Source organism: Lissotriton helveticus, chromosome 8 (assembly GCF_964261635.1).
Source record: "Lissotriton helveticus chromosome 8, aLisHel1.1, whole genome shotgun sequence".
NCBI classification, from domain to species: domain Eukaryota; kingdom Metazoa; phylum Chordata; class Amphibia; order Caudata; family Salamandridae; genus Lissotriton; species Lissotriton helveticus.
Window position 1 is genome coordinate 1,693,621,245 of NC_136069.1, and position 25,853 is coordinate 1,693,647,097.

The 25,853-nt window shown below is 48.5% G+C and overlaps 1 protein-coding gene across 1 annotated transcript in view; it reads right to left on the bottom strand.

The window, feature by feature from the left end:
- Positions 1-25,853, bottom strand: part of LOC144774121 (extracellular calcium-sensing receptor-like) — a 148,086-nt gene that overhangs the window by 90,782 nt on the left and 31,451 nt on the right. The window contains exon 3 of the mRNA XM_078659145.1: positions 19,390-19,608. Within this exon, the coding sequence (XP_078515271.1) occupies positions 19,390-19,608 (219 nt within the window). The remainder of the gene's footprint in view (positions 1-19,389; positions 19,609-25,853) is intronic.

Genomic DNA, 25,853 nt, shown 5'->3' on the forward strand with positions numbered 1-25,853 from the left:
GGCTGTCACCACCAGCTCCTCCGCACCACCAAGAAGAAATCCCTGAAGGAACGACTGGACAACAACGCCCACGACAGCAAAGAGCTCTTCACTATCGTCAAGGAGTTCTCCAACCCCAGCACCGGCACCAACGACATCACTCTGTCCCACTTGTGGGACACCCCCGCGCCGCACGGCCACCAGCTGCTGCGTGTGCCCCCCTGCTGTGCCCTCTGCCTCGCTGCCAGCCGCGCTGCCGGCTGACCCTGCTGTCGTTGCTCTGCTCTGTTCTGTTTTTACAATCCTTTGTGCCTGTTTTTTCCCCTCGTTGTTTTTGCCAGTGCTAAGTGTTATTTTGACCTTCTTTTGTGCTTGTAGTACGTAGCTCTGCCCGTGTTAGCGTGTTATTGATTGTCATTTGTGCTTGTTTCCCCCGTAGTCGCTGCCCGCTCGCCTTCGTATTTCCCGCCTTCCTCGCCGCCCCCCACTTCCCGCCACCACCGCCGACCCCGCCCCTTTTTTCCTTCTGTTCCCTCCCCGCTCCCGCCTCCCAGCTGCTCCGCCCACCCGCGCACTTGGCCTTAAAAGGCGACCGTGCGACACAGGTGAGTGTGACCCACTTGTGGGACACCCCCGCGCCGCACGGCCACCAGCTGCTGCGTGTGCCCCCCTGCTGTGCCCTCTGCCTCGCTGCCAGCCGCGCTGCCGGCTGACCCTGCTGTCGTTGCTCTGCTCTGTTCTGTTTTTACAATCCTTTGTGCCTGTTTTTTCCCCTCGTTGTTTTTGCCAGTGCTAAGTGTTATTTTGACCTTCTTTTGTGCTTGTAGTACGTAGCTCTGCCCGTGTTAGCGTGTTATTGATTGTCATTTGTGCTTGTTTCCCCCGTAGTCGCTGCCCGCTCACCTTCGTATTTCCCGCCTTCCTCGCCGCCCCCCGCTTCCCGCCACCACCGCCGACCCCGCCCCTTTTTTCCTTCTGTTCCCTCCCCGCTCCCGCCTCCCAGCTGCTCCGCCCACCCGCGCACTTGGCCTTAAAAGGCGACCGTGCGACACAGGTGAGTGTGACCCACTTGTGGGACACCCCCGCGCCGCACGGCCACCAGCTGCTGCGTGTGCCCCCCTGCTGTGCCCTCTGCCTCGCTGCCAGCCGCGCTGCCGGCTGACCCTGCTGTCGTTGCTCTGCTCTGTTCTGTTTTTACAATCCTTTGTGCCTGTTTTTTCCCCTCGTTGTTTTTGCCAGTGCTAAGTGTTATTTTGACCTTCTTTTGTGCTTGTAGTACGTAGCTCTGCCCGTGTTAGCGTGTTATTGATTGTCATTTGTGCTTGTTTCCCCCGTAGTCGCTGCCCGCTCGCCTTCGTATTTCCCGCCTTCCTCGCCGCCCCCCGCTTCCCGCCACCACCGCCGACCCCGCCCCTTTTTTCCTTCTGTTCCCTCCCCGCTCCCGCCTCCCAGCTGCTCCGCCCACCCGTGCACTTCGCCTTAAATGGCGACCGTGCGAACGCGCAGCGTTGACGCGCAGCGGGCGCGCCGATTGTGCGCCGAAGGCGCGCCAAAGGTAAGCCCGTCTGCGCCCGTCCGCGACCGGATCGCGACCAGCGCCAGGACCCCTGGCCCCCACCGACGGAAACCGACCCGACGAACCTACAACGCCGCCGATCTCATCGCACTCAACACCGGCCGCATCCCAGGATGTCACCGAGCCGCCCCGAAGCACACCCACGGACCCTTCAGCTGCCACGCCTGTAAGTTCACCTGCATCCGGACCTTCCCTGCACCCGCCAAGCCGAACACCAGCAGCAACCACCTCAAGTGCATCCTGCTCAACACCCGCTCCGTCCACAGACACGCCATCGAACTCTGGAACCTCCTCGACACCACCGCCCCTGACGTTGCCTTCCTCACCGAAACCTGGATGAACGCCTCCTCAGCCCCCGACATCGCCATCGCCATCCCAGAGGGCTACAAGATCATCCGGAGAGACCGCACCGCCAACCAGACGGGAGGAGGCATCGCCATCATCCACAGAGACACCATCCGCATCACGACCAACACCGACGACACCCTAACCACCGCTGAACACCTGCACTTCCAGATCCACACCAACCCGAACACCACCCTCAGAGGCACCCTGATCTACCGACCCCCGGGGCCACGCACACGATTCAGCGAGGACATCGCCGACTTCGTCAGCCCGCATGCCCTTCCCTCCGCCGACTACATCCTCCTGGGGGACCTCAACTTCCACCTGGAGAACAACAGCGACCGCAACACCATCAGCCTGCTCGACAACCTCGCCAACCTCGGACTCAAGCAGCTGGTGTCCACCCCCACCCACCTCGCCGGACACACACTCGACGCCGTCTTCTCATCTAGCAAAGACGTCACCTTCAGCCACGCAACAGGACTCCACTGGACGGACCACAGCTGCGTCCACTTCACCTTCAGAAGAACGACGATCCACCACCACCAGCAACAGGTTGCCCGAAGAAGCTGGAACAAGATCACAGCCGACCAGCTCACCGCTTCCCTGAACCAGCACCCTCCCGCCAGCTCAGCGAACCCAAGCCAGGCCGCCGACAACCTCACGAAGTGGATCAACAACTGCGCGGACGAACTCGCCCCTCTGAGAACCCCACCCAGCAGACCCTGCAGCAGAAAAACACCATGGTTCACCGACAAACTCAAGAGCTCCAAGAAGAACTGTCGAGCCCTCGAGAAAGTCTGGAGAAGGGAACCAACTACGGACAACATGACCACCCTCAAGCTCGCCACCCGGAAACACCACCAACTGATCCGCGCCACCAAGAAAAATACATACAAGGACCGACTGGACAACAACGCACACAACTGCAAGGAACTCTTCAACATCGTGAAAGAGCTCTCCAACCCCAACGCCGGAAACAATGACATCACCCCGTCGCAAGACCTCTGCAACTCCCTCGCGTCCTACTTCCACAACAAGATCACGGACATACACAACAGCTTCAGCAACAAACCAACGCAAGCCACAACCGCAATAATGCCACCCACCACCACCCTCCGCACCTGGACTCCCATCAGCACCGAAGACACCATCCGCACAATGAACTCCATCCATTCCGGATCTCCGACTGACCCCTGCCCTCACCACGTCTTCAACAAGGCCGACGCTGTCATCGCACCCCACCTGCGGGACATCATCAACACCTCCTTCGACACCGCCACCTTCCCTGAGAGCTGGAAGCACGCCGAACTCAGCGCTCTCCTCAAGAAACCCACAGCAGACCCCACCGACCTCAAGAACTACCGTCCCATCTCGCTCCTCCCGTTCCCGGCCAAAGTCATCGAGAAGACCGTCAACAAACAGCTGGCCGCCTTCCTCGAGACGAATGGATCCCTCGACCCCTCACAGTCTGGCTTCCGAGCGAACCACAGCACCGAGACCGCCCTCATCGCTGCCACCGATGACCTTCGAACCCTGATGGACAACGGAGAAACAGCGGCCCTCATCCTCCTGGACCTCTCCGCGGCTTTCGACACTGTCTGCCACCGCACCCTAGTACAGCGCCTCGGCAACATCGGAATCCAGGACAAGGCACTGGAATGGATCACCTCCTTCCTCGACGGAAGAACACAGAGAGTCCGCCTACCACCGTACAAGTCAGAGGCCACCAAAGTCATCTGCGGCGTCCCTCAAGGATCCTCACTGAGCCCCACCCTCTTCAACGTCTACATGAGCCCCCTCGCGGCCATCGTACGCCAACACAACCTCAACATAATCTCCTACGCCGACGACACCCAGCTGATCCTCTCCCTGACCAACGACCCCGCCGCCGCCAGAGCCAACCTGCACGAAGGGATGAGAGATGTAGCCGAATGGATGACGACCAGCCGCCTGAAACTGAACTCGGACAAGACGGAGGTCCTCATCCTGGGCTCCTCGCCCTCCGCCTGGGACGACTCCTGGTGGCCCCCCGCCCTAGGCACCGCACCCAAACCAACGGACCACGCACGCAACCTGGGCTTCATCCTGGACTCCTCCCTCTCCATGACCAGACAAGTAAACGCCGTCTCCTCGTCTTGCTTCAACATCCTGCGCATGCTACGTAAGATCTTCCGGTGGATCCCCACCGAGACAAGGCAGACGGTCACCCAGGCCCTCGTCACCAGCTGACTGGACTACGGCAACGCCCTCTACGCCGGAACCACCGCCAAGCTCCAGAAGAGACTCCAGCGGATCCAGAACGCCTCAGCCAGACTCATCCTCGACATCCCCCGACGCAGCCACATCTCCGGACACCTGAGAGATCTGCACTGGCTCCCGATCAACAAGAGAATCACCTTCCGTCTCCTCACCCACGCGCACAAAGCCCTACACGACCAAGGCCCGAGCTACCTCAACAACCGGATCAACTTCTACACTCCCAAGCGCCTCCTCAGATCAACCAACCACGCCCTCGCCGCCGTCCCCCGCATCCGAAGAGCAACAACAGGAGGAAGGTCCTTCTCCTACCTGGCCGCCAAGACCTGGAACTCACTCCCGACCGACCTGCGCCTGACCCAAGACCACCTCTCCTTCAGGAAGAAGCTCAAGACCTGGCTGTTCGAGCAGTAATGGCACCCCCCCCCACCCAGCGCCTTGAGACCCTACGGGTGAGTAGTGCGCTCTATAAATGACCTGATTGATTGATTGATTGAAGATCTCTGCGACTCCCTCGCCTCGTTCTTCCACCGCAAGATCGCCGACATCCACAACAGCTTCGGCGCCCCACCCACGGATCCCAACCGTCGAACCAACGCCCCCCACCGCCACCCTTCGCACCTGGACCACGGTGACCACCGAAGACACAGCCCGCATGATGAACACCATCCACTCCGGATCACCGACCGACCCCTGCCCACACCACGTCTTCAACAAGGCCGACTCCACCATCGCACCCGAACTCCGGAACATCATCAACGCCTCCTTCAACACCGACACCTTCCCGGAGAGCTGGAAGCACGCCGAGATCAGCGCCCTCCTGAAGAAACCTACAGCGGACCCCACCGATCTCAAAAACTTCTGCCCCATCTCGCTCCTCCCTTTTCCTGCTAAAGTCATCGAGAAGATCGTCAACAGACAGCTGACTGCCTTCCTCGAGACGAACGGATCCCTTGACCCCTCGCAGTCCGGCTTCAGAGCCAACCACAGCACCGAGACTGCCCTCATCGCAGCCACTGACGACATCCGGACCTTGCTCGACAAGGGGGAAACAGTGGCCCTCATCCTCCTGGACCTCTCCGCTGCGTTCGACACGGTCTGCCACCGCACCCTAGTCCAGCACCTCAGCAACATCGGTATCCAAGAGAAGGCACTGGAGTGGATCATCTCGTTCCTCGCCGGAAGAACACAAAGAGTCCGCCTCCCCCCGTTTCGCTCCGAGGCCACCGAAGTCATCTGCGGCGTCCCGCAAGGATCTCCACTTAGCCCCACCCTCTTCAACATCTACATGAAACCTCTCGCAGCCATCGCACGCCAGCACAACCTTAACATTATCTCTTACGCCGACGACACCCAGCTGATCCTCTCCCTCACCAGAGACCCCGACACCGCCAGAACCTGCCTACACGAAGGGATGAAAGACGTCGCCGAGTGGATGAAGGACAGCCGCCTGAAACTGAACTCGGACAAGACGGAAGTCCTCATCCTGGGATCTTCGCCCTCCGCCTGGGACGACTCCTGGTGGCCCCCAGCCCTGGGCACTGCACCAACCGACCACGCACGCAACCTGGGCTTCATCCTGGACCCCTCCCTCTCGATGACCAGACAAGTCAACGCCGTCTCCTCATCGTGCTTCAACACCCTGCGTATGCTTCGCAAGATCTTCCGCTGGATCCCGACCGAGACCAGGAAGACTGTCACCCAGGCACTAGTCACCAGCCGACTGGACTACGGAAACGCCCTCTACGCCGGAACCACAGCCAAGCTACAGAAAAGACTCCAGCGCATCCAGAACACCTCCGCCCGACTCATCTTGGATGTCCCCCGACGCAGCCACATCTCCAGCCACCTGAGGAACCTGCACTGGCTCCCCATCGACAAGAGGATAACGTTCCGGCTCCTCACCCACGCACACAAGTCTCTCCACAACCTGGGCCCCAAGTACCTCAACGACCGCCTGACCTTCTACACGCCCACCCGCCAGCTACGGTCCACCAGCCTCGCCCTCGCAGCCGTTCCACGCATCCGAAGAGCCACCGCCGGAGGAAGATCCTTCTCTTACCTGGCTGCCAAGACTTGGAACTCCCTCCCCATCCACCTTCGGCTGACCCAGGACCATCTCGCCTTCAGGAAACAACTCAAGACCTGGCTGTTCGAGCAGTAGCATACCCCTCCCCCAAGCGCCTTGAGACCCTCCCGGGTGAGTAGTGCGCAATACAAATGGCATGATTGATTGATTGATTGATTGATTGTCACATCTGCCTGTCGGTTGGGTGAAATGTCTGCCTTACTATGTCGAAGTTCTATGTTTCTCAAGGTCTGATTCTTCACGCTTTCTTTCCAAACGCCTCTACTGAAGAGAAGTGTAGGTTGCATTTGCTTTTAAACATTCTATCTTGGTGTACCTTGACAAATCTGCAGACTACAGGAAATCTAATTCTTTAGTTATCACGTTTGGCGTTAAAGGGAAGGAGAAGAAGTCATTCAAGATCACGTTGAGTTGCTTGGTCAAACAGACTACTGCCTTGGCATATACCAGCACTCATCGGCCTAAACCTGCTGATCCACTGGGCCATCCCACAAGGAGTATAGGTGCTTCTTGGGCTGGACTTTGAGGGGTAGCTTTGGAGGAGATTTGTAGGGCTGTAACTTAGGCTTCAGAACACACTTTTGTAAAGCATTATAGGATACATGAACTGTTGCAATGTGGTAAATAAATAATTAATTACCGGTTCTATTTTTCGGTATACTCATATAAACAGATAGCTCAATAAATAAGAGTCAAGATTCGAGGTAGCTGGAGTTTACAGGCTTTAATCAGGCATAAAGGACAGGAACAGGACAGCCTGCATGGGAATAGGATGGCAGCTGCCGGGGGCAGGATCTGGGAATTGGCTAGCTTTTAATAACAGTGCACAATATTTATAGTTAAACAAATACATTACATTCAATACAGTAGGCGTAGCAGTAGGCGTGGTTTCGTAGCAGTCGCGAAAGATAAGGACTAAATGAAGTAACAAGAAGGCGTGTACAGGGCGTATACATAGACATGTGATGCAAACGTAACAGAATATGTCATAAAAGGGGCGGAAACATAGAGGGGGCTACCTGAGCAGCTGGGACCTCTAACCTAGTGGTGCGCGTAAACTGGCAATGACGTGTTACCAGGGAAAACTGGGGGCTATGACTTCTGCGCTAGGAGAGGAGACTAAAGTCTGGAGTGTCAGAGCGACATGTACCCAGGCATATCTGGTATCTGGTGTTTAGAGTACATGTTGATAGAATCCAAAAGTTATCAGGGCAAAGGCTAACAGACTATAAGACTGGTGCATGCATTATTCTATATGTAGTGCGTGTGTGAGGAATATTCTATGAATATTAATACAGTATTTCTCTTACATGGAGACATAAAGGCTAGACCATGACGGAAACTATTGATGCGATTCAGTAGCTCAGGAATGCAGAGAAGGAGGGTTGGACTGATAACTAGAAACATAACATACTCTTGGCAGACTGGGAGGCAGAGCCAGGCCGAGCCGGGCACTGCGTGGCAAGAAGTAAGCTAAGGGTCAGGGATGCAGGTGGGGGCTGTATCGCTCCTCGGAGAGGGTTCAGGAGACAGGAGCTGAATCTGAGTCCGGGCCCTTTTGAGGCCTAGAAACGGGGACAATTCAATGAATTTAACGTGCACACTGTAAAATGTGGCAACGTAGGTTTACATAGGCCTAATATTCGTTGTATTCACGAGGACTGGAAACTGGCATACTAGAGATGGACACAACTATAATTGTGTCTTTAATCGATCAGAGGGGAATACATGCATATCGATCATGCACATATAACATAACATGGGGAACACGTAGGCACATACAACATGACAAAATTTACTTTTCCACATTCCCTCCTTGTGCCCTATGTTTCCATCAGGAAACATCAATATTCATGATACCATCTATCATTTCATATAGCATCATTTGCTCGTCTCGAATTGTCTTGGAACGGGACTTAGGACTAGGAATACAAGAGGTAGCACAAATGCCGCAAATCGCAGGGCCACATTGTATACAGAGGCAGCAACTGAATATAATCATTACTGCAATACCTAGAAATGACAATACTTTCCATCCCCAGGCAGATATAATACTCCAGAGCCAACCGGACCATGTCCAGGTGCCTGGATTCTGGTGTAACTGATGGGCAATTTTATGAAGTCTGGTTATAGCTGAATAAACAGACGGCGCGTTATTAGGAATGAAAATGCAGCAACTAGATCCGATGACTCTACATGCTCCTCCTCTATCGGCCAGTATGACGTCAAGAACGAGACGATTTTGGAGCACGACAAATCTCATAGCAGATTGCTCTTCAGTTAAGTTACCTAGAGCAGAAGTAGTCTCATTCACTACTGCTTCAAGGGTTCTGGTTAACCTACGTATTAACTTACTATTCTGGACAGGTCCTATAAAGAAGAAGAAACCTTTATTAAAATCTTGATATTGTTCTAGAGTAGTTTCAGTTTGATCGACAATTGGGGACTCGATCTCCCTTCTAGGTCTGACGTGTACTAGATGTGTGTTTCTGTGATAATCAGATGGGGCTAGAAAAACTGGTGGCAGTAGGAAGGCAATGTAACATGTTCCATCCCAATCGAGGGGCAGACGAACATATGCGGTCTGACCACAAACAAAATAAGAATGACGTGAGGCTTTGAAAATAGATTTCCCACTGTCACTATACTCGACAATAGTAGTACAATCACTATGTCCTACATGTGCGGAACCATTCTTTCTGACACATAATTTGCCTTTGACTGGTAGTACTGAAATAGCAGGTAAATCTGGAGTAATATCAGACTGAACATTCAGGACCATAAAATTCGAAGAATAATTACCCAAATCATATACTTCATTTTCTAGATCTAACCCTGTTCTATGGGAGAGACCTTGCTTGTCTGGAAAACATGTTCTGTTCAGAAGGGACATATCATTGGAGGATGACGTTAAAGTGGACCATGCTCCACACGAACCATTATGTGAGAACGGATAAGGAAAGAGTGGCAGAACTCCCTTCGGTGTCTGGAAAGGGGGGAGCCGACCACACACCCAACAATTAGTAGCATTGCTGGTCTGGTGTGAATAGTGTAACATTCTAATAAATGTATTATTGCGCATAGCAAGACGATAGGATAGCTCGTGAGGAGGCAGATCACTAAATGTGTGCTCTACTGTAACATTAGAAAACTTGTTTGCATGTGAACTTGGAAAACATAAATGTAATGCATAACTTGTGCAGGTAACCATTAAACTTAGAAACAATAAGAAACTTAGAAAAACGATACATCTTATAGAGTTTTGACTAACTCTCTCACTATGGGGGTCTATCTCATACATGTCAGGGACCTGTCTAACCGTTTCACCCGAGAGGGACTTAGACAATTAAACTGGCTGACTTATTTTACTAGACCGAAGCTTTAACTTATACTCCTGTTGCGGAGTTTTCTCTAACAGAGGAACTTTCAGTTCAGGATTCAGATCAGAGTCTGGTTTCAGGCAGTCTTTAGAAATGGAACAGTCCTTTGAAAATGTCTTTTCTCGAACTCCATGGAACTTCTTTATATGGGACAGATGGACCCACCCCTTGCGGCCCTCCAACTTCACGGCCGTGCGGGTGGTCAGGAGAACAAGTCGCGGCTCCTTCCAACGAGGCTCCAGCGGGCTTGAACGATCAAAGTTCCTGACGAGGACAAGGTCGCCTGGAATGACCTCATGCGGTTTTACTTCGGTGTTGTCTGGAAATGCGGCGGCAACCTGTGAACGACAAGAGTGTAGGGCAGACATCAAGGAAGCTAGGTAATCTGTCAGCATATTACTGGAAACATCTGTAATACTGCGTGGTCTAGGTGTACCCCACATATTTGGGGGGCGGCCGAATATGACCTCGTACGGGGACAGACCTGATCTGGAATGCGCAACCATCCGCATAAAAAATAGGGCTACTGGCAGGGCAACTAGCAAGTCTACACCTTTCTCTTTACATGTCTTGGCAATACGGATTTTCAGGGTCTGATTATGTCTCTCTACGAGACCGGCTGCTTCAGGATGGCGCACACAATGGAACTTCCACTGGTACCCTAACAAAAGGGAAACATGTTTCATTAACTCAGATGAGAATGGCTGGCCGTTATCAGAATACACGACCCTAGGGAGTCCATAGCGGGGAAAGAATTCACGAACCAACTGCCTGGCAGTGGTCGCGGCTGTATAATCTGGAACTGGATATGCTTCTGTCCACCTGGACAAAGCGCATACAACTACGAGGACATACTTAAAACCTCGACATCGCTCCATCTGAATGTAATCCATCTGGAGGACTTCAAAAGGGTGGTCAGGAGGTTGGAATCCACCTTGTTCCACCGGGACACTTTTACCTGGATTGAACTGACAACATATCATACAGGTACGGACTTTCTGCTTGGCTGCAGCTCGTAAGTGCTTGTTGAACCAAAGGTTCTGAATACTGTCTAACATAGCTTTTTCTCCTAGATGTGCTGGACTATGTGCGGTATTAATAATGACTTGAACCATAGAGTCGGGGAGAAACCATGTGGCTTTTCCCTTCGTCAACCATCCTTGATCTGTCTGGACCCCTCCTTGTTCGGACCATTTCTTGATTTCCTCAGGAGTAGCATGTAACTGTATGTCTATGACATCTTGTGTAGGGTCCTTAACTGTCATACAAGTAGTCTGATCTGGATTGAATGTCTGTGTTGTGTTAACTGAAATGTCTAGAGTCTGAGCTGTAAGCTTAGCTGTTCGATCTGCTAGATCGTTACCTTGGGAAATAATGTCAGTAACTTTCGTATGTGCTTTGCACTTCATGATAGCGATAGCTGTCGGTAAATGTATTGCATCTAACAGAGCTTGAATGAGGAGACCATGCTGAATCTTGGTTCCATGAGAAGTCATGAAACCTCTCTCCTGCCAGAGCACTCCAAAGTCGTGTACGACTCCGAATGCGTAACGTGAATCTGTGTATATGTTTACTTTCAGGTTCTTGGCACGTATGCAGGCTTGGGTCAGAGCGACTAGCTCTGCTGCTTGAGCAGACAGGGTGTCGATACGGTGTGTTTCTATAACTTCAATTTCAGTAGTCACTGCATACGCGGCTACTAGTTCTCCTGTACTAGTTCTCATACATGAACCATCCACATAAAGTGTCAGGTCGGGATTAGGTAATGCAATGTCTGTCAGGTCTTGTCTTGGCTTAGTCATAGTGTTAACAACTTCCACACAGTCATGTGTGGCAGGATATGAAGTAACTGACCGTAACAGTGTAGCAGGATTTAGAACGTTGCAGCGTCTGATTTCTATGTGTGGCTGGAACAGTGTCAGTTCATAACCTGTTAAACGTGCAATTGTCAAGTGTTGAGTCTGTGTTCGGTTTAAAAGAACTTCCACGGAATGTGGAACTTGTACTGTCAGGGAGTGTCCTAATACTATGGAATCACTTTGTCTGATTGCTAGAGCTGTGGCTGCAACTGACTTGAGGCACGCAGGCAGAGCCTGGGCTACTGGATCTAATGTGCTCGAAAAATAAGCACAGGGCTTGTACTGTCCGGCTTGATCTTGTGTGAGAACAGATAATGCAGTACCATCACGTTCTGTGACAAAAAGTGTAAAAGGCTTACTGTAGTTCGGTGTAGCTAGAACAGGTGCTTGGCATAAGGCTTTCTTTAATTCATTAAAAACAAGTGTATGTTCCTGGGTCCAAGGGAGGACAGTCGATACGGCTGCCTCCTGTGTCGTTAACTGTATCAGTGGCTTGGCTAGAAATGCATACTGAGGAATCCATTGTCTGCAATAAGAAGTGAGGCCAATAAAAGCTCGTACCTCCTTCTGTGTCTTGGGATGTGGAAGACTCGCTATTAACTGGATACGGTCTGGTGTCAACTGCCTACCCCACTTGGACAGTAAGTGGCCTAAGTAGATCACTTGCTGGACACAGAATTGTAATTTGGAAGGGGACACCTTGTGCCCCTGCTCGGCCAGGAAATACAGAACGGTAAGTGATGCACGCTCGCAGTCACGTTCAGAACGGGCTGTGATCAGTAGATCATCGACATACTGGAGCAGGGCAGTGTCAGTTGGCATGTGAATATTGTCTAGTTGTCTCTTAAGTGCTTGACTGTAAATACTAGGACTTTCTGTGAAACCTTGAGGAGCTCGTGTGAATTTATAGCTCCTTCCATTTAAACAAAAACCAAAAAGGTACTGGCTGTCTGGATGAATGGGGACACTGAAAAATGCATTCTTGAGGTCGATAACAGTGAAAAATGTAGCTTCAGAATCAATGGCTGTCAATGGGGATGAAATATCGGGGACTACTGGATACTGGGGTATGATACATTTATTAAGCTCTCGAAGGTCAATCACTAATCGATATACTGGAGGTGCATTGGGATCAGTACGTTTCAGGACCGGAATGATAGGAGAATTACATATATTGGAGTCAGTTTCTACAACCACTCCTTGAGCAATGAGCTCGTCAATAATTTTTGATAAGGCTGCTACAGCCTCAGGCGGCAATCTGTACTGTCTGATTCGTGGTAAAACTATACCTTGTTTGAGAGTCACACGATGGGGTGTGATTTGCATAAAACCTACATCAGTTGGACCTTGCGCCCATAAATGCTGCGGGACATTCAACAATCTGGGATCAAAATCGCGTAATACATAGTGACCTTTAAAGTCTCTCAAAAACAATCGGACTCCTTCTGGGGAACAACAAATTACTGCACCTAATTCCTTTAGTGTTTTAATACCTAACAAATTTTCTGGACATGACTTCGTAAGTAACAAATCGGTAGTTCGGGACAATGGACCAACTTCTAGGGAAACTGGTTTTGAAATTTCATTAACAATAGGCTTTCCTGAAAAACCAAGGGAAACATTTCTAGAGCCTGAGAGCGGAGCCCCTGGAACCTCGTCATGACTGATAGTAGTCCTCCTTGCCCCTGTATCAATCAAAAACTTTCTGTCTTTCCCTAATACTTGACTGTGTACATAGGGACCCTCTTGATCTACAGGTATCTCGATGAGAGGCAAGCCTACCTCCCTCTCTAGGCTGTTTCATGAATACTGTTGATACTCTGGATACTCTGACTGAGCATACTGGTACATTTGCTGTGTAACATGCTGTGTTGCAGCGATAGGCTGCGGTGCTGGAACTGTCTGTTGTGCATTCTGTGGTGACTGAGAAGTCTGTAAAACTTGTTCTTGTCTAGGCGGACGGGGTCTTTCTTTAGTCTTACCAGTAGCTATGTTGTGTTTCAGAACTGCACACTCGTTTATAAAATGACCTGGCTGTTTACAATAATTGCAAGTCCCTTTAACGGGAGCTGCAGGATGACTGGCTTGATTCGGACCCCTCTTCTGACTGTCTTGTGGAACAGATTGTGCAACTAATACTTTCATTTTCGTATCTTTCATACGTCTCCTTTCGTGTTCTTGCTCTTCCCTGATTCTATTCTGGTGATACTGGAGCATCTGGAGCATTTGTGACGGGGTATTAGCTTGCCAGGTACTTTCGACTTTCAATGCTCGATTTTTAACTTGTGGACTTGAATTCTCGACTAGTTTGGTAACAAAAAGATGAGGGTACGACTCACTACTTGTCTTCAGACCACTGTTAATAATAAAACATTTTTCAAATCTAGAATAGAAATCACTAGTGTCTTCATCCTGTTTCTGTTTACATGCTGAGATTGCATCCCAATCTTCCTTTTTCGTGGCTAGTAACCTTGGCAAAACCTGAATCAATAACTCGGGCAATTCTTTACATTTGTCCCCAAGACCGGTACCTGGTACTCGTATATTATCTTCAGCTTCTAGAGCTGTCCAATCAATCTTTTTCTCTCCCACCTCCCATTCTTTTTCCTTGAGTTTTTCATATACCCCTGCGGGCAACAGAACCTTTAACATTTTAATGATATCAGGATACGTGTATTCTCCCATACGGAGCATGTCTTTTAATTCTCGATGGAACCCTGCTGGATCTTTGTCATGACAGGGAATTAATTTCTTCATCTCTAAGAGTTCCATCTTGGTGATAGGGGTGTAAACAAATACTCGTTGCATTTCACCACCCGTTGTCCTAACTGGATGTACTTCTCGTAACGGATGCTGTCTATCTATGTAAAATGATTTACTTTCTGGAGGTGAGACGTGAACAAAATGCGGATTCAGAAACGTTCTATATTTGTGGCGCTGTTCTAGAATGACGCTAATTAATTCGGTACCTAAACCTCTCCATCTATATTGGAGTAACTCGTTCAGAACATCATGTAACGGACCTGGATCAGAATGCTGACCCTCATACAGTGTAAGGAGGTGCTGAATCATATACATACCCACCAGTCGCTGCTCGGCTGGGGGCAATTTCAGAAACATTTGTGCCACTATTTCGTCTGGAAAAGTGGTAGAATCAGTAGTCCATCGGACTGCTGATCGGGCTAATTCTTGTTCATGCATGGTACTAAGTTCACTATAACCGATTCGTGATTTCAGAATGTGATCGGTGGCTTGAAATACATGCTCAAGAGAACCTTGTTCTGGTGCTGGAGAAGGAAAAACTTTCTTGTGATCTAGGCGTGAATGCCGGTCGGGAAGTCTAGTACTACCTACATACGCTATTCTGGTGGGATTCTCGTCGTCTACCTCTTCAGTAGAAGAGTTGTCTTCTTTCTCGCTTACTTGTGCTGCTTTGCGTTTCTCGTGTAACTTTATTATTTCCTTACGAATTTTCTTGTACATACTGTCTATACTACCTAGTGTCTTGTGTCTTCCCTCGGCTATATGATCACTCCACCTTGTCAGGACTTTCATTTCGGTCGGATCTTTAGTTGGATAATCTTGTTCCCTTATTAAACAATTAATTAGAAACTTTAATAGCATGAGCTGAGTCTCGGCTTTCCTTTGAGACATGGCTTCACCAATACTTTCTGGATCTACTCCTGTACGGATGAAACGATATATTCTGTCTAGGTCTTCTTTCATATTCGGTAGGGTGTCCAAGTACTCGGTCACCCGTCTTACACGCAATGAATATATAACCATATCATTATCGCCTGGGACTGGATCATAACGGCATTCGGTAAGGGCTCGCTTGATATCTGCAACGGACTGCTGTTTGGGCGTACGCTGTAACGCACGTTCATGTAACTCAAGTAGTGTCACACGTTTGTGTTGGGGCGGGGTACGAGGAGGATCTCCCCCCGCGGCTCCTAAACTGGAATCGTCGACGGGTATTGTACGGGCGGGCAGAGTGACTGATGTAGCGGGTACTTGTACTATAGGCTGGACCGGGGTACCGTAACAGGTGCTGTAACAGGTGCCCCGGTGGCTGGAGGAACAGGAATTACATTATTTACAGGAGCAGGCGGAACTGGATTTGCATATTCTGGGACTGTGTCGTCCAAATAGGACGAGAGAAAAATATCAGCTGCGGTCGGTTTGTGACGTAGCTTAATCGGAACTAATGGCGGCGGAAAATTACATGGTGCTTCCGGGGTTGCTTTTGGCAAGCCCTCGGCAAGAAGAGGATACATACCCTTAATAAGAGCATTTCTCTGTCTGTCTGACTGTTCGGCTTTAACTCGTTCACCTATTTCGACTAATTCCCTTTCTTGGGCTTTTTCTGAGGATTCCCTACTTAATTCTGTCTTTCTGATTTCTTTTTCTGTTCTTTTATGAGATTCTTTGCGCCATAACTCGATGGCATCTTTCTGGGACTGTCTGGCTTTCTTTTTCCATAATGCTTCTTCTACTCGCATGATACACTCGGCATCCCATGTACCTGACACGGGGCATCTATATTTCTCTTCTAATTCCTTGGTGTACTCCACCCATAAGTCTAGATATAATATGGCACTTATGCCATGCTTATGATACATAAAATGACCTGGACTGTCCCTAGGCGGGACAGGAACTGCTTCCTCGAGCAGACCTTTTCTAGTTCTTAACTGACGTAATTTCGAGAACAGAGGCATAATTTAGACTGGAGTCTGGACACACTACAATACACGATAAACACAATAATAACTAAGAAAACAAATCACTCATACCACGACATTGAAAACACATGAAATAACATTTATAATAACAGTTCGAACAGAATACTACCTGGAATACTGAAAACAGAACACATGAATTTCTCGAGAACAGAACTTACTGGAACAGAAACTTACTAGAATGACTAGATGCACTGCTAAAACAGTACGAAACTTACCGGTCCCATAAAGAGACACGTCAGGACCCGCATCCACCTAGGTGGACACTTCGTGTTGGATCTGTGTACCCAAACCCACGGACCAGAGACAAATCAATTGACCCTGTCTAGATACTACCCCAGCAACGGTACTCACCGGGCAGCAAGAACGGAAGGCCTCGGACTGGACTGGACTGCTACGACGACGGACGGACGAACTTCGGACTTCAGTTACAGGTGGGCCTCTGGATACCTCGGACCTTGGACTCTCGGCTTGGGCTCTGGTCGGGACTCGCCGCGTTCCTCCACCGCCTCGTCTGGACGCTGGACCGCAACCTCCGTCTCCTCCGTGGGCCTGAGGGATACTTGAAGCAGAAATATCTGCACGTGCACGGTATGGTTCCGTCACGGCTGCAGAGGATCAGGGGGTCTGCGTGGCTTCTCCGGCGCGTGGGGAAAGGGCAAGTACCTATTCGGGCGCCATTATGTGGTAAATAAATAATTAATTACCGGTTCTATTTTTCGGGATACTCATATAAACAGATAGCTCAATAAATAAGAGTCAAGATTCGAGGTAGCTGGAGTTTACAGGCTTTAATCAGGCATAAAGGACAGGAACAGGACAGCCTGCATGGGAATAGGATGGCAGCTGCCGGGGGCAGGATCTGGGAATTGGCTAGCTTTTAATAACAGTGCACAATATTTATAGTTAAACAAATACATTACATTCAATACAGTAGGCGTAGCAGTAGGCGTGGTTTCGTAGCAGTCGCGAAAGATAAGGACTAAATGAAGTAACAAGAAGGCGTGTACAGGGCGTATACATAGACATGTGATGCAAACGTAACAGAATATGTCATAAAAGGGGCGGAAACATAGAGGGGGCTACCTGAGCAGCTGGGACCTCTAACCTAGTGGTGCGCGTAAACTGGCAATGACGTGTTACCAGGGAAAACTGGGGGCTATGACTTCTGCGCTAGGAGAGGAGACTAAAGTCTGGAGTGTCAGAGCGACATGTACCCAGGCATAGAAACATAACATACTCTTGGCAGACTGGGAGGCAGAGCCAGGCCGAGCCGGGCACTGCGTGGCAAGAAGTAAGCTAAGGGTCAGGGATGCAGGTGGGGGCTGTATCGCTCCTCGGAGAGGGTTCAGGAGATAGGAGCTGAATCTGAGTCCGGGCCCTTTTGAGGCCTAGAAACGGGGACAATTCAATGAATTTAACGTGCACACTGTAAAATGTGGCAACGTAGGTTTACATAGGCCTAATATTCGTTGTATTCACGAGGACTGGAAACTGGCATACTAGAGATGGACACAACTATAATTGTGTCTTTAATCGATCAGAGGGGAATACATGCATATCGATCATGCACATATAACATAACATGGGGAACACGTAGGCACATACAACATGGCAAAATTTACTTTTCCACAGCAAGGTCTTTAACATTTTGCCTATGGTATATTACATGCAGTATTGAGGGTGGAGTGAATATTGCTGGTTCTTATTTTGAAAGTGAATCTTGACATTAAATCACTTGGTGTTGCAGTATGTCTGGATCTCTTGAGTGTTATTTATCCAGGTGCCTGTACACGGCTTTGGTACACCTCGAGGTTAAGGACTGTGATGAGGAAGTGGGGCTTGGTTACTTACGGGTAATCTTCATTACTCTTAGTCCTGATCATCTTTGACCCACTTATTCGTACCTACCCACCCTGCGTGTCATGTGGCCCAATATTCAGGGGCTTGGTATTACAGGAAATATTGAGGGAGGGCTATGCTCTTGTAGTTCCCAGTGGAGCTGGGTATGACTTAGTAGCATTTCCTGTTTTGTTTTCCTGTCCTGGGATTGGTTACCTAACCTCATGATTAAGGACTGGGTCAAGGAAAAATAGGACTTAGAATTATGAATATTACCAGTAGGTTATCAAGTCATTCCATCTGTACAGGGCCTTGGGTACAAAGTGTGAACAACCCAACACTAAAGAATGTCTAGTGACCCAGCATGATGTGTGACCAAGATATGTGTCTGATTCTGCTTTTTTAACCAAGCTCACTTTACATTCTGGGACCAGTAGTTGGAACTTTCCCATTACATGAATACGCAAAACATCACAAATGCCAAGGCAATTGTTAAATAAACACAACTGCCTGAGAGCATCACATGTGACACATGACCGCCTTTAATCTGATTAGGCAAGGGCCACCTTATCAGGGCCTTGCTCAGACACCCGTTGTTTAAAAGGACAATCATCCGTGGTCCCTATGGCAAAAGCTTCAGCCACTAGGTCAGATATCATCTCCTCAAATTCAATACGAGGGAGAGGGACCACCTCTTTTTCTTGAGAAGGGATGGGCATAATGATGTTTTTTTACACTCTCTAAATGCCAAGTTGCCTCCTTTTGCCAATTTTCAGATGAGAGATGCTGGCTGTATTTATATTCTCCTCCCTGGCTAAAGGATCTTGGTGGAGAAGGTTTACAAAGTCCCAAACACCTGTTGCACGATTATACAAGCATGGACGGAGTGGTGTAGAACAAACTATCACACTTTCTACTACCCATGCTCTCCACCTACAGCACACAAAATGGGAAACACAATTCTCATAATACCATACGGACAATACATAAATTAAAAACACCTGCACAGCAGGGACAGGGCAATCATCTCTGGAGGAAGCTCAGAAAAATGTGTACCCAGAAGGTCTGTGAGTAGGTTATTGGAAGAAAGCCACTTCTAGAAAAGCATAAGTCTCTCTTCCCGTCAATGAGAGATGGTAGCTGCCTCCCGGAAAGCATTCCTCCTTAGATATCTCAGAACTAAGATTCTGCAGATGAACCGAGAGGTAATGTATACATTCATGCTTTTGTGATCCTTCTTTAAAGGTCATATACATTTTCATTAATGTACATGCAAAGATGTCTTCCATACCAATGAATTTATGTGAAAAACCCTCCTCACCTGCTTGCTGTTGGCCCACAGTATGTTCTTTGTGTTGACATGCACTTCTTCACCTTGCTGGGAATCAAATCCGCCCACATTTATCAGTCGGATGTCATCATCATCAAATACCTGCACATTGGCGATGTCAAAAGCACTCACAGGATCTCCGTTCACATCAAAATTGATGTATTCACCAATATCGAGCGTGACGTTGATGTTCTTCACACAGTGGAGTACCTGAGAGATTGGAAGACAGACACAGAGTCCCTCTGACATGTTGTAACCACCACTGGAAAACCAGAGGAATTCTCAAAACTGCTGAGTCAGGTACAGACTAAATATTGTTCAGAGGTGGGGAGGAGGCATAAGTCCATAGTGTATATTTGAAGCAATGTATTCACAAATTAGGCAGGTTATGGGGTCCTAGAGCTGGACTTTGAGGTGGGGTACCCTCTTTTTAAAACAGTGACAACAGCTAATCCTTCTGCCTTCCCCTGTGCAGATATTGACACAGCTCCATGTGCGCTAGGCCCTTTGCCTACTTTATAGATATAAAGAGATAATACCCATGTATCTGGAGAGCGTGTCAAGAGTGAGTTAGTGCGCCTGATTGCCTGAGTGAACGGTAGTTTCCACTAGCCTCCAGTGTCTGGTGAGTGACAACATGGGAGCTGGATTTGTGTGAGGCTGCCCAAGGTCCCCACTGGACCTGGGAGTCTGGACGCTTTACATCCCTCTAGCGCCTGCTACTCATTACACTTACCTCTCTTGATGTTTGAGCTATATAGAAGCCCCTTTGAATTCACCACATTTCCATGGACAGAGTGATACTAATCACTATACCAATCCTGCTGTCACCTGACTTCCTTTGGTGTTTGGCCTCCTCTAAGGCTGACAAATTCTCGTTGGCCCACTTTACCTGGCTCAGTAAAGGCTACCATCAACATTATACCTCCATGCCCTGATCATATGGTGGTCATGCCCCTCCAGGGTTGGGGTAGTACCCTAAGACCCAAAGGTTGCACATTATCATCTTGCCCAGGTCTGGCCAAAACTATTTAGTGCCTTGAATAGCACAGTTTTCAAGGATATTCTCTGAACCAATGAAGACATGTTAAGAAGAGCCTATGGTCCAGACATAGGAAAATGTCATAATAGGCAGAAATCTGAGTCGAACCAGGTGAAACCATTGCTGCATTTGGCCTGTGGGAGGAGAAAGATGAGCCTACCTGAGGGAAAAGCCTGACTCCATCTTCTGAGGTTCTCAGGAGGAGTGGCTTTCAGTCTAGTGAAGAAACCTCAGTTTACTGAGAAAACCTGTGATAAACAGAAGCTAGATTACACCTGCCCAAGGAACAAAGGGTCGACACAGATCAATACTCAGGATTCGTCAACTGTTGCACAACATTGAGCCAAGCAGAAGATATGTTACCTATTACTCTTGCAAGGATAAGGTGTCTTCATCCCTGCCTCTTCCTAAGGGCACAGAAAAGCCTGTAGTCACCTTTCAATAGTGTCAAAACACCTTCAACGCTATTTTGACTTCACCTCATGGAATGGGAATGCAGTTCTACCAGGAGAAGTTTGCAGGGATTGTGGAACTATGCACATGTTGGCTCTAGGTCCTTCTGATCTGGAAACATTGTTTTTTAAAGCCTCCCAACCCATCACTACCCCAGGGCTTGTATAGTTTTCACACTCCTGTCCCACCAACAGAATGTCCTAGTGGTGATTGTTTGCTTTTGAGCTACAGGCCTGCAACAATTTCAACCATCTAAGTGGGTTTCTAGGAGTACTAGCACCTAGACCAGCTAGTACACCCAAATGATAACTCAGGAGTGATAGCACTAGTTGGATTCCAGTCCACCATGCCATAGCACAGATCATGGGCCATTATACACCACCCTTGTACCTTGAGAAGAAATTATATTTGTTTGTCAAGTTTAGAAGGTGTTTCACTCTGTGGGCGGGGGTAGTTCACAGCACCAGAGAAGGTTTTCTAAAAGGTGCCCCACACCCTTATTAACATTCTTCCATCAGTAACTAAAACAAAATCACTGGTAGTCATATTGACTGTATTTCCGTTTGATCTGTAGTAACAAGAATTTCTAGCCTTTTAAGTGTAGCATTGCATAACTGCTTTGCTGCCCCTTTTGATGATCCCATCCTTTTACAAGGAGTGTTAATTTTGGACTCCCTGAAGTGCACAGCCATTAGATGTCTTTGTGAACACTGTCTATTGCATAACATTGGCCTTAGATCCCCATGTCAACTGTGTTAGTGGTGTTTAGTGCCTAAACACTGTACTATCCTTTGAGATTGTATCTCTGGCTAGAATGGTGGGAGAGACATCTAGTTTTCTATGTGTAATAAAATACTTTTCTAAAGAAAAACATTGCTGTAAAGATAAACGTATTGACTAATCTTGTTTCACTGTATTCTGATAGTTTAAATCTAAATCAACTCCTTCAATAAGGAGTTGCTTTGGAAATGGCTCTGAAAGGCAATACTGCGTTGATGGTGATAAGCAAATTGAGAGAGGCTGCAGAATATGTACAGTGCCAAAGGCTTTACCCTCCATCAGAAGATCAAAAGAGGAACTATTCAGCAACAAATTAGAAACTTAGGGCCTTGTGTAACAAGGTAATCATTTACGATTACCATATCGCAAATTTTAATGATTTGCTATTTGATAATCGTAAACACCTTGTGTCTTTGACACATTTTACGATTCCCACTGGATCGCAAATAGTCCTACATCATGAATATTAATGCCGTAGTTTTCGGTTTGCCACCTTTTGGGAATCACTAAATTCACCGGGATGGTGACCTGCTGGGGTCAGCAGACCACCATGTCTTTGAATTCTTTTAAATAAAGCAATCTTTTTCTAAATGCAGCCTGTTTTCCTCAAAAAACAGAATGCATTTCAAAAACAAAATGAAAAGTTTTTTAAGATTACACAATTACCCATGGGACTACTGCCTGCTCTTAAAAAATGTTTTAAAAACTTTTCACAAAGGAGTAGGAGTCCCTTGGAGACCCTTCTTATTTGCGAATGGGTTACAATCTACTTGATGTATGTGATAAAATGTGAATGTTTTGAGACCAAATTTCGTGTGTGAAACATTCACACAAACCACTGTGATTCGGTATTAAGAAGGGACGCCCTTAACACACCCCTTCGTAATACCGAATCACAAACCAAATTTTTGATTCAGTAATAGGTTTCGGAATTGCAAATAGTGCTTTATACATGTGAAAAAGTATTTTTGCATTTGCAAACACAATAATTCTGTGAATCGTCCATTTGCAACCATAAAAGCCTCATGTACATGTGGCCGTTTTATCAGTGATTAGGCAATTTCTAGCACCTGGATAGTGGCAGTGAGAACACTACAGAGGACTGCCCTTGTAGACTCCCTAGCACATGGACACTCCTTACTATCTCTAGGGTCATGGCACTGTCTGCCCCCTCATTTCCTCTCAACGGTGAAGCTGACCTTCTATAACCTTTATGATGCAGAGAGCTTGAAACAGACCTCTAAAAGGCTAAGGAGTGACATACAGTGAGGCACTCCCACATCTTCCATTTCTGTGACAAAGTAAGACATATCATTTTAGTGTATGACATCAATGATGATATAAGTGGTGACATCACTGATGACCTCATACAAGAGGATGGCAGTTTGGTACACACTTATCAAACTGAAAGGTATTTACTAACCATTATATAGAGCACAATATGTAGATACCTTTTTTACTGCTAATGAGCATAAGTTCTTCCAACATGATTGGCCTCCTAAAGGGGCTTGGGTGTCCTGAGGGAGCGGGCTCTCCATAAAGAGCTCTTTCTGTAAATGACAGAAGCTGTACACACAGGGGTTCAACCAACCACATAAAGGGGCTTGGGTGTCTTGAGGGAGCGGGCTCTCCATAAAGAGCTCTTTCTATAAATGACAGAAGCTGTGCACACAGGGGTTCAACCAACCACATAAAGGGGCTTGGGTGTCTTGAGGGAGCGGGCTCTCCATAAAGAGCTCTTTCTGTAAATGACAGAAGCTGTGCACACAGGGGTTCAACCAACCACATAAAGGGGCTTGGGTGTCTTGAGGGAGCGGGCTCTCCATAAAGAGCTCTTTCTGTAAATGACAGAAGCTGTGCGGGCTCTCCATAAAGAGCTCTTTCTGTAAATGACAGAAGCTGTGCGGGCTCTCCATAAAGAGCTCTTTCTGTAAATGACAGAAGCTGTGCACACAGGGGTTCAACCAACCACATTAAGGGGCTTTGGTGTCTTGAGGGAGCGGGCTCTCCATAAAGAGCTCTTTCTGTAAATGACAGAAGCTGTGCACACAGGGGTTCAACCAACCACATAAAGGGGCTTGGGTGTCTTGAGGGAGCGGGCTCTCCATAAAGAGCTCTTTCTGTAAATGACAGAAGCTGTACACATAGGGGTTCAACCAACCACATAAAGGGGCTTGGGTGTCTAGAGGGAGCGGGCTCTCCATAAAGAGTTCTTTCTGTAAATGACAGAAGCTGTACACACAGCGGTTCAACCAACCACATAAAGGGGCTTGGGTGTCTTGAGGGAGCGGGCTCTCCACAAAGAGCTCTTTCTGTAAATGACAGAAGCTGTTCACACAGGGGTTCAACCAACCACATAAAGGGGCTTGGGTGTCTTGAGGGAGCGGGCTCTCCATAAAGAGCTCTTTCTGTAAATGACAGAAGCTGTTCACACAGGGGTTCAACCAACCACATAAAGGGGCTTGGGTGTCTTGAGGGAGCGGGCTCTCCATAAAGAGTTCTTTCTGTAAATGACAGAAGCTGTACACACAGGGGTTCAACCAACCACATAAAGGGGCTTGGGTGTCTTGAGGGAGCGGGCTCTCCATAAAGAGCTCTTTCTGTAAATGACAGAAGCTGTGCACACAGGGGTTCAACCAACCACATAAAGGGGCTTGGGTGTCTTGAGGGAGCGGGCTCTCCATAAAGAGTTCTTTCTATAAATGACAGAAGCTGTACACACAGGGGTTCAACCAACCACATTAAGGGGCTTGGGTGTCTTTAGGGAGTGGGCTCTCCATAAAGAGCTCTTTCTGTAAATGACAGAAGCTGTGCACACAGGGGTTCAACCAACCACATAAAGGGGCTTGGGTGTCTTGAGGGAGCGGGCTCTCCATAAAGAGCTCTTTCTGTAAATGACAGAAGCTGTGCACACAGGGGTTCAACCAACCACATAAAGGGGCTTGGGTGTCTTGAGGGAGCGGGCTCTCCATAAAGAGCTCTTTCTGTAAATGACAGAAGCTGTGCACACAGGGGTTCAACCAACCACATAAAGGGGCTTGGGTGTCTTGAGGGAGCGGGCTCTCCATAAAGAGCTCTTTCTGTAAATGACAGAAGCTGTTCACACAGGGGTTCAACCAACCACATAAAGGGGCTTGGGTGTCTTGAGGGAGCGGGCTCTCCATAAAGAGTTCTTTCTATAAATGACAGAAGCTGTACACACAGGGGTTCAACCAACCACATAAAGGGGCTTGGGTGTCTTGAGGGAGCGGGCTCTCCATAAAGAGCTCTTTCTGTAAATGACAGAAGCTGTGCACACAGGGGTTCAACCAACCACATAAAGGGGCTTGGGTGTCTTGAGGGAGCGGGCTCTCCATAAAGAGTTCTTTCTATAAATGACAGAAGCTGTACACACAGGGGTTCAACCAACCACATTAAGGGGCTTGGGTGTCTTTAGGGAGTGGGCTCTCCATAAAGAGCTCTTTCTGTAAATGACAGAAGCTGTGCACACAGGGGTTCAACCAACCACATAAAGGGGCTTGGGTGTCTTGAGGGAGCGGGCTCTCCATAAAGAGCTCTTTCTGTAAATGACAGAAGCTGTGCACACAGGGGTTCAACCAACCACATAAAGGGGCTTGGGTGTCTTGAGGGAGCGGGCTCTCCATAAAGAGCTCTTTCTGTAAATGACAGAAGCTGTGCGGGCTCTCCATAAAGAGCTCTTTCTGTAAATGACAGAAGCTGTGCACACAGGGGTTCAACCAACCACATAAAGGGGCTTGGGTGTCTTGAGGGAGCGGGCTCTCCATAAAGAGCTCTTTCTGTAAATGACAGAAGCTGTGCACACAGGGGTTCAACCAACCACATAAAGGGGCTTGGGTGTCTTGAGGGAGCGGGCTCTCCATAAAGAGTTCTTTCTATAAATGACAGAAGCTGTACACACAGGGGTTCAACCAACCACATTAAGGGGCTTGGGTGTCTTTAGGGAGCGGGCTCTCCATAAAGAGCTCTTTCTGTAAATGACAGAAGCTGTGCACACAGGGGTTCAACCAACCACATAAAGGGGCTTGGGTGTCTTGAGGGAGCGGGCTCTCCATAAAGAGCTCTTTCTGTAAATGACAGAAGCTGTGCACACAGGGGTTCAACCAACCACATAAAGGGGCTTGGGTGTCTTGAGGGAGCGGGCTCTCCATAAAGAGCTCTT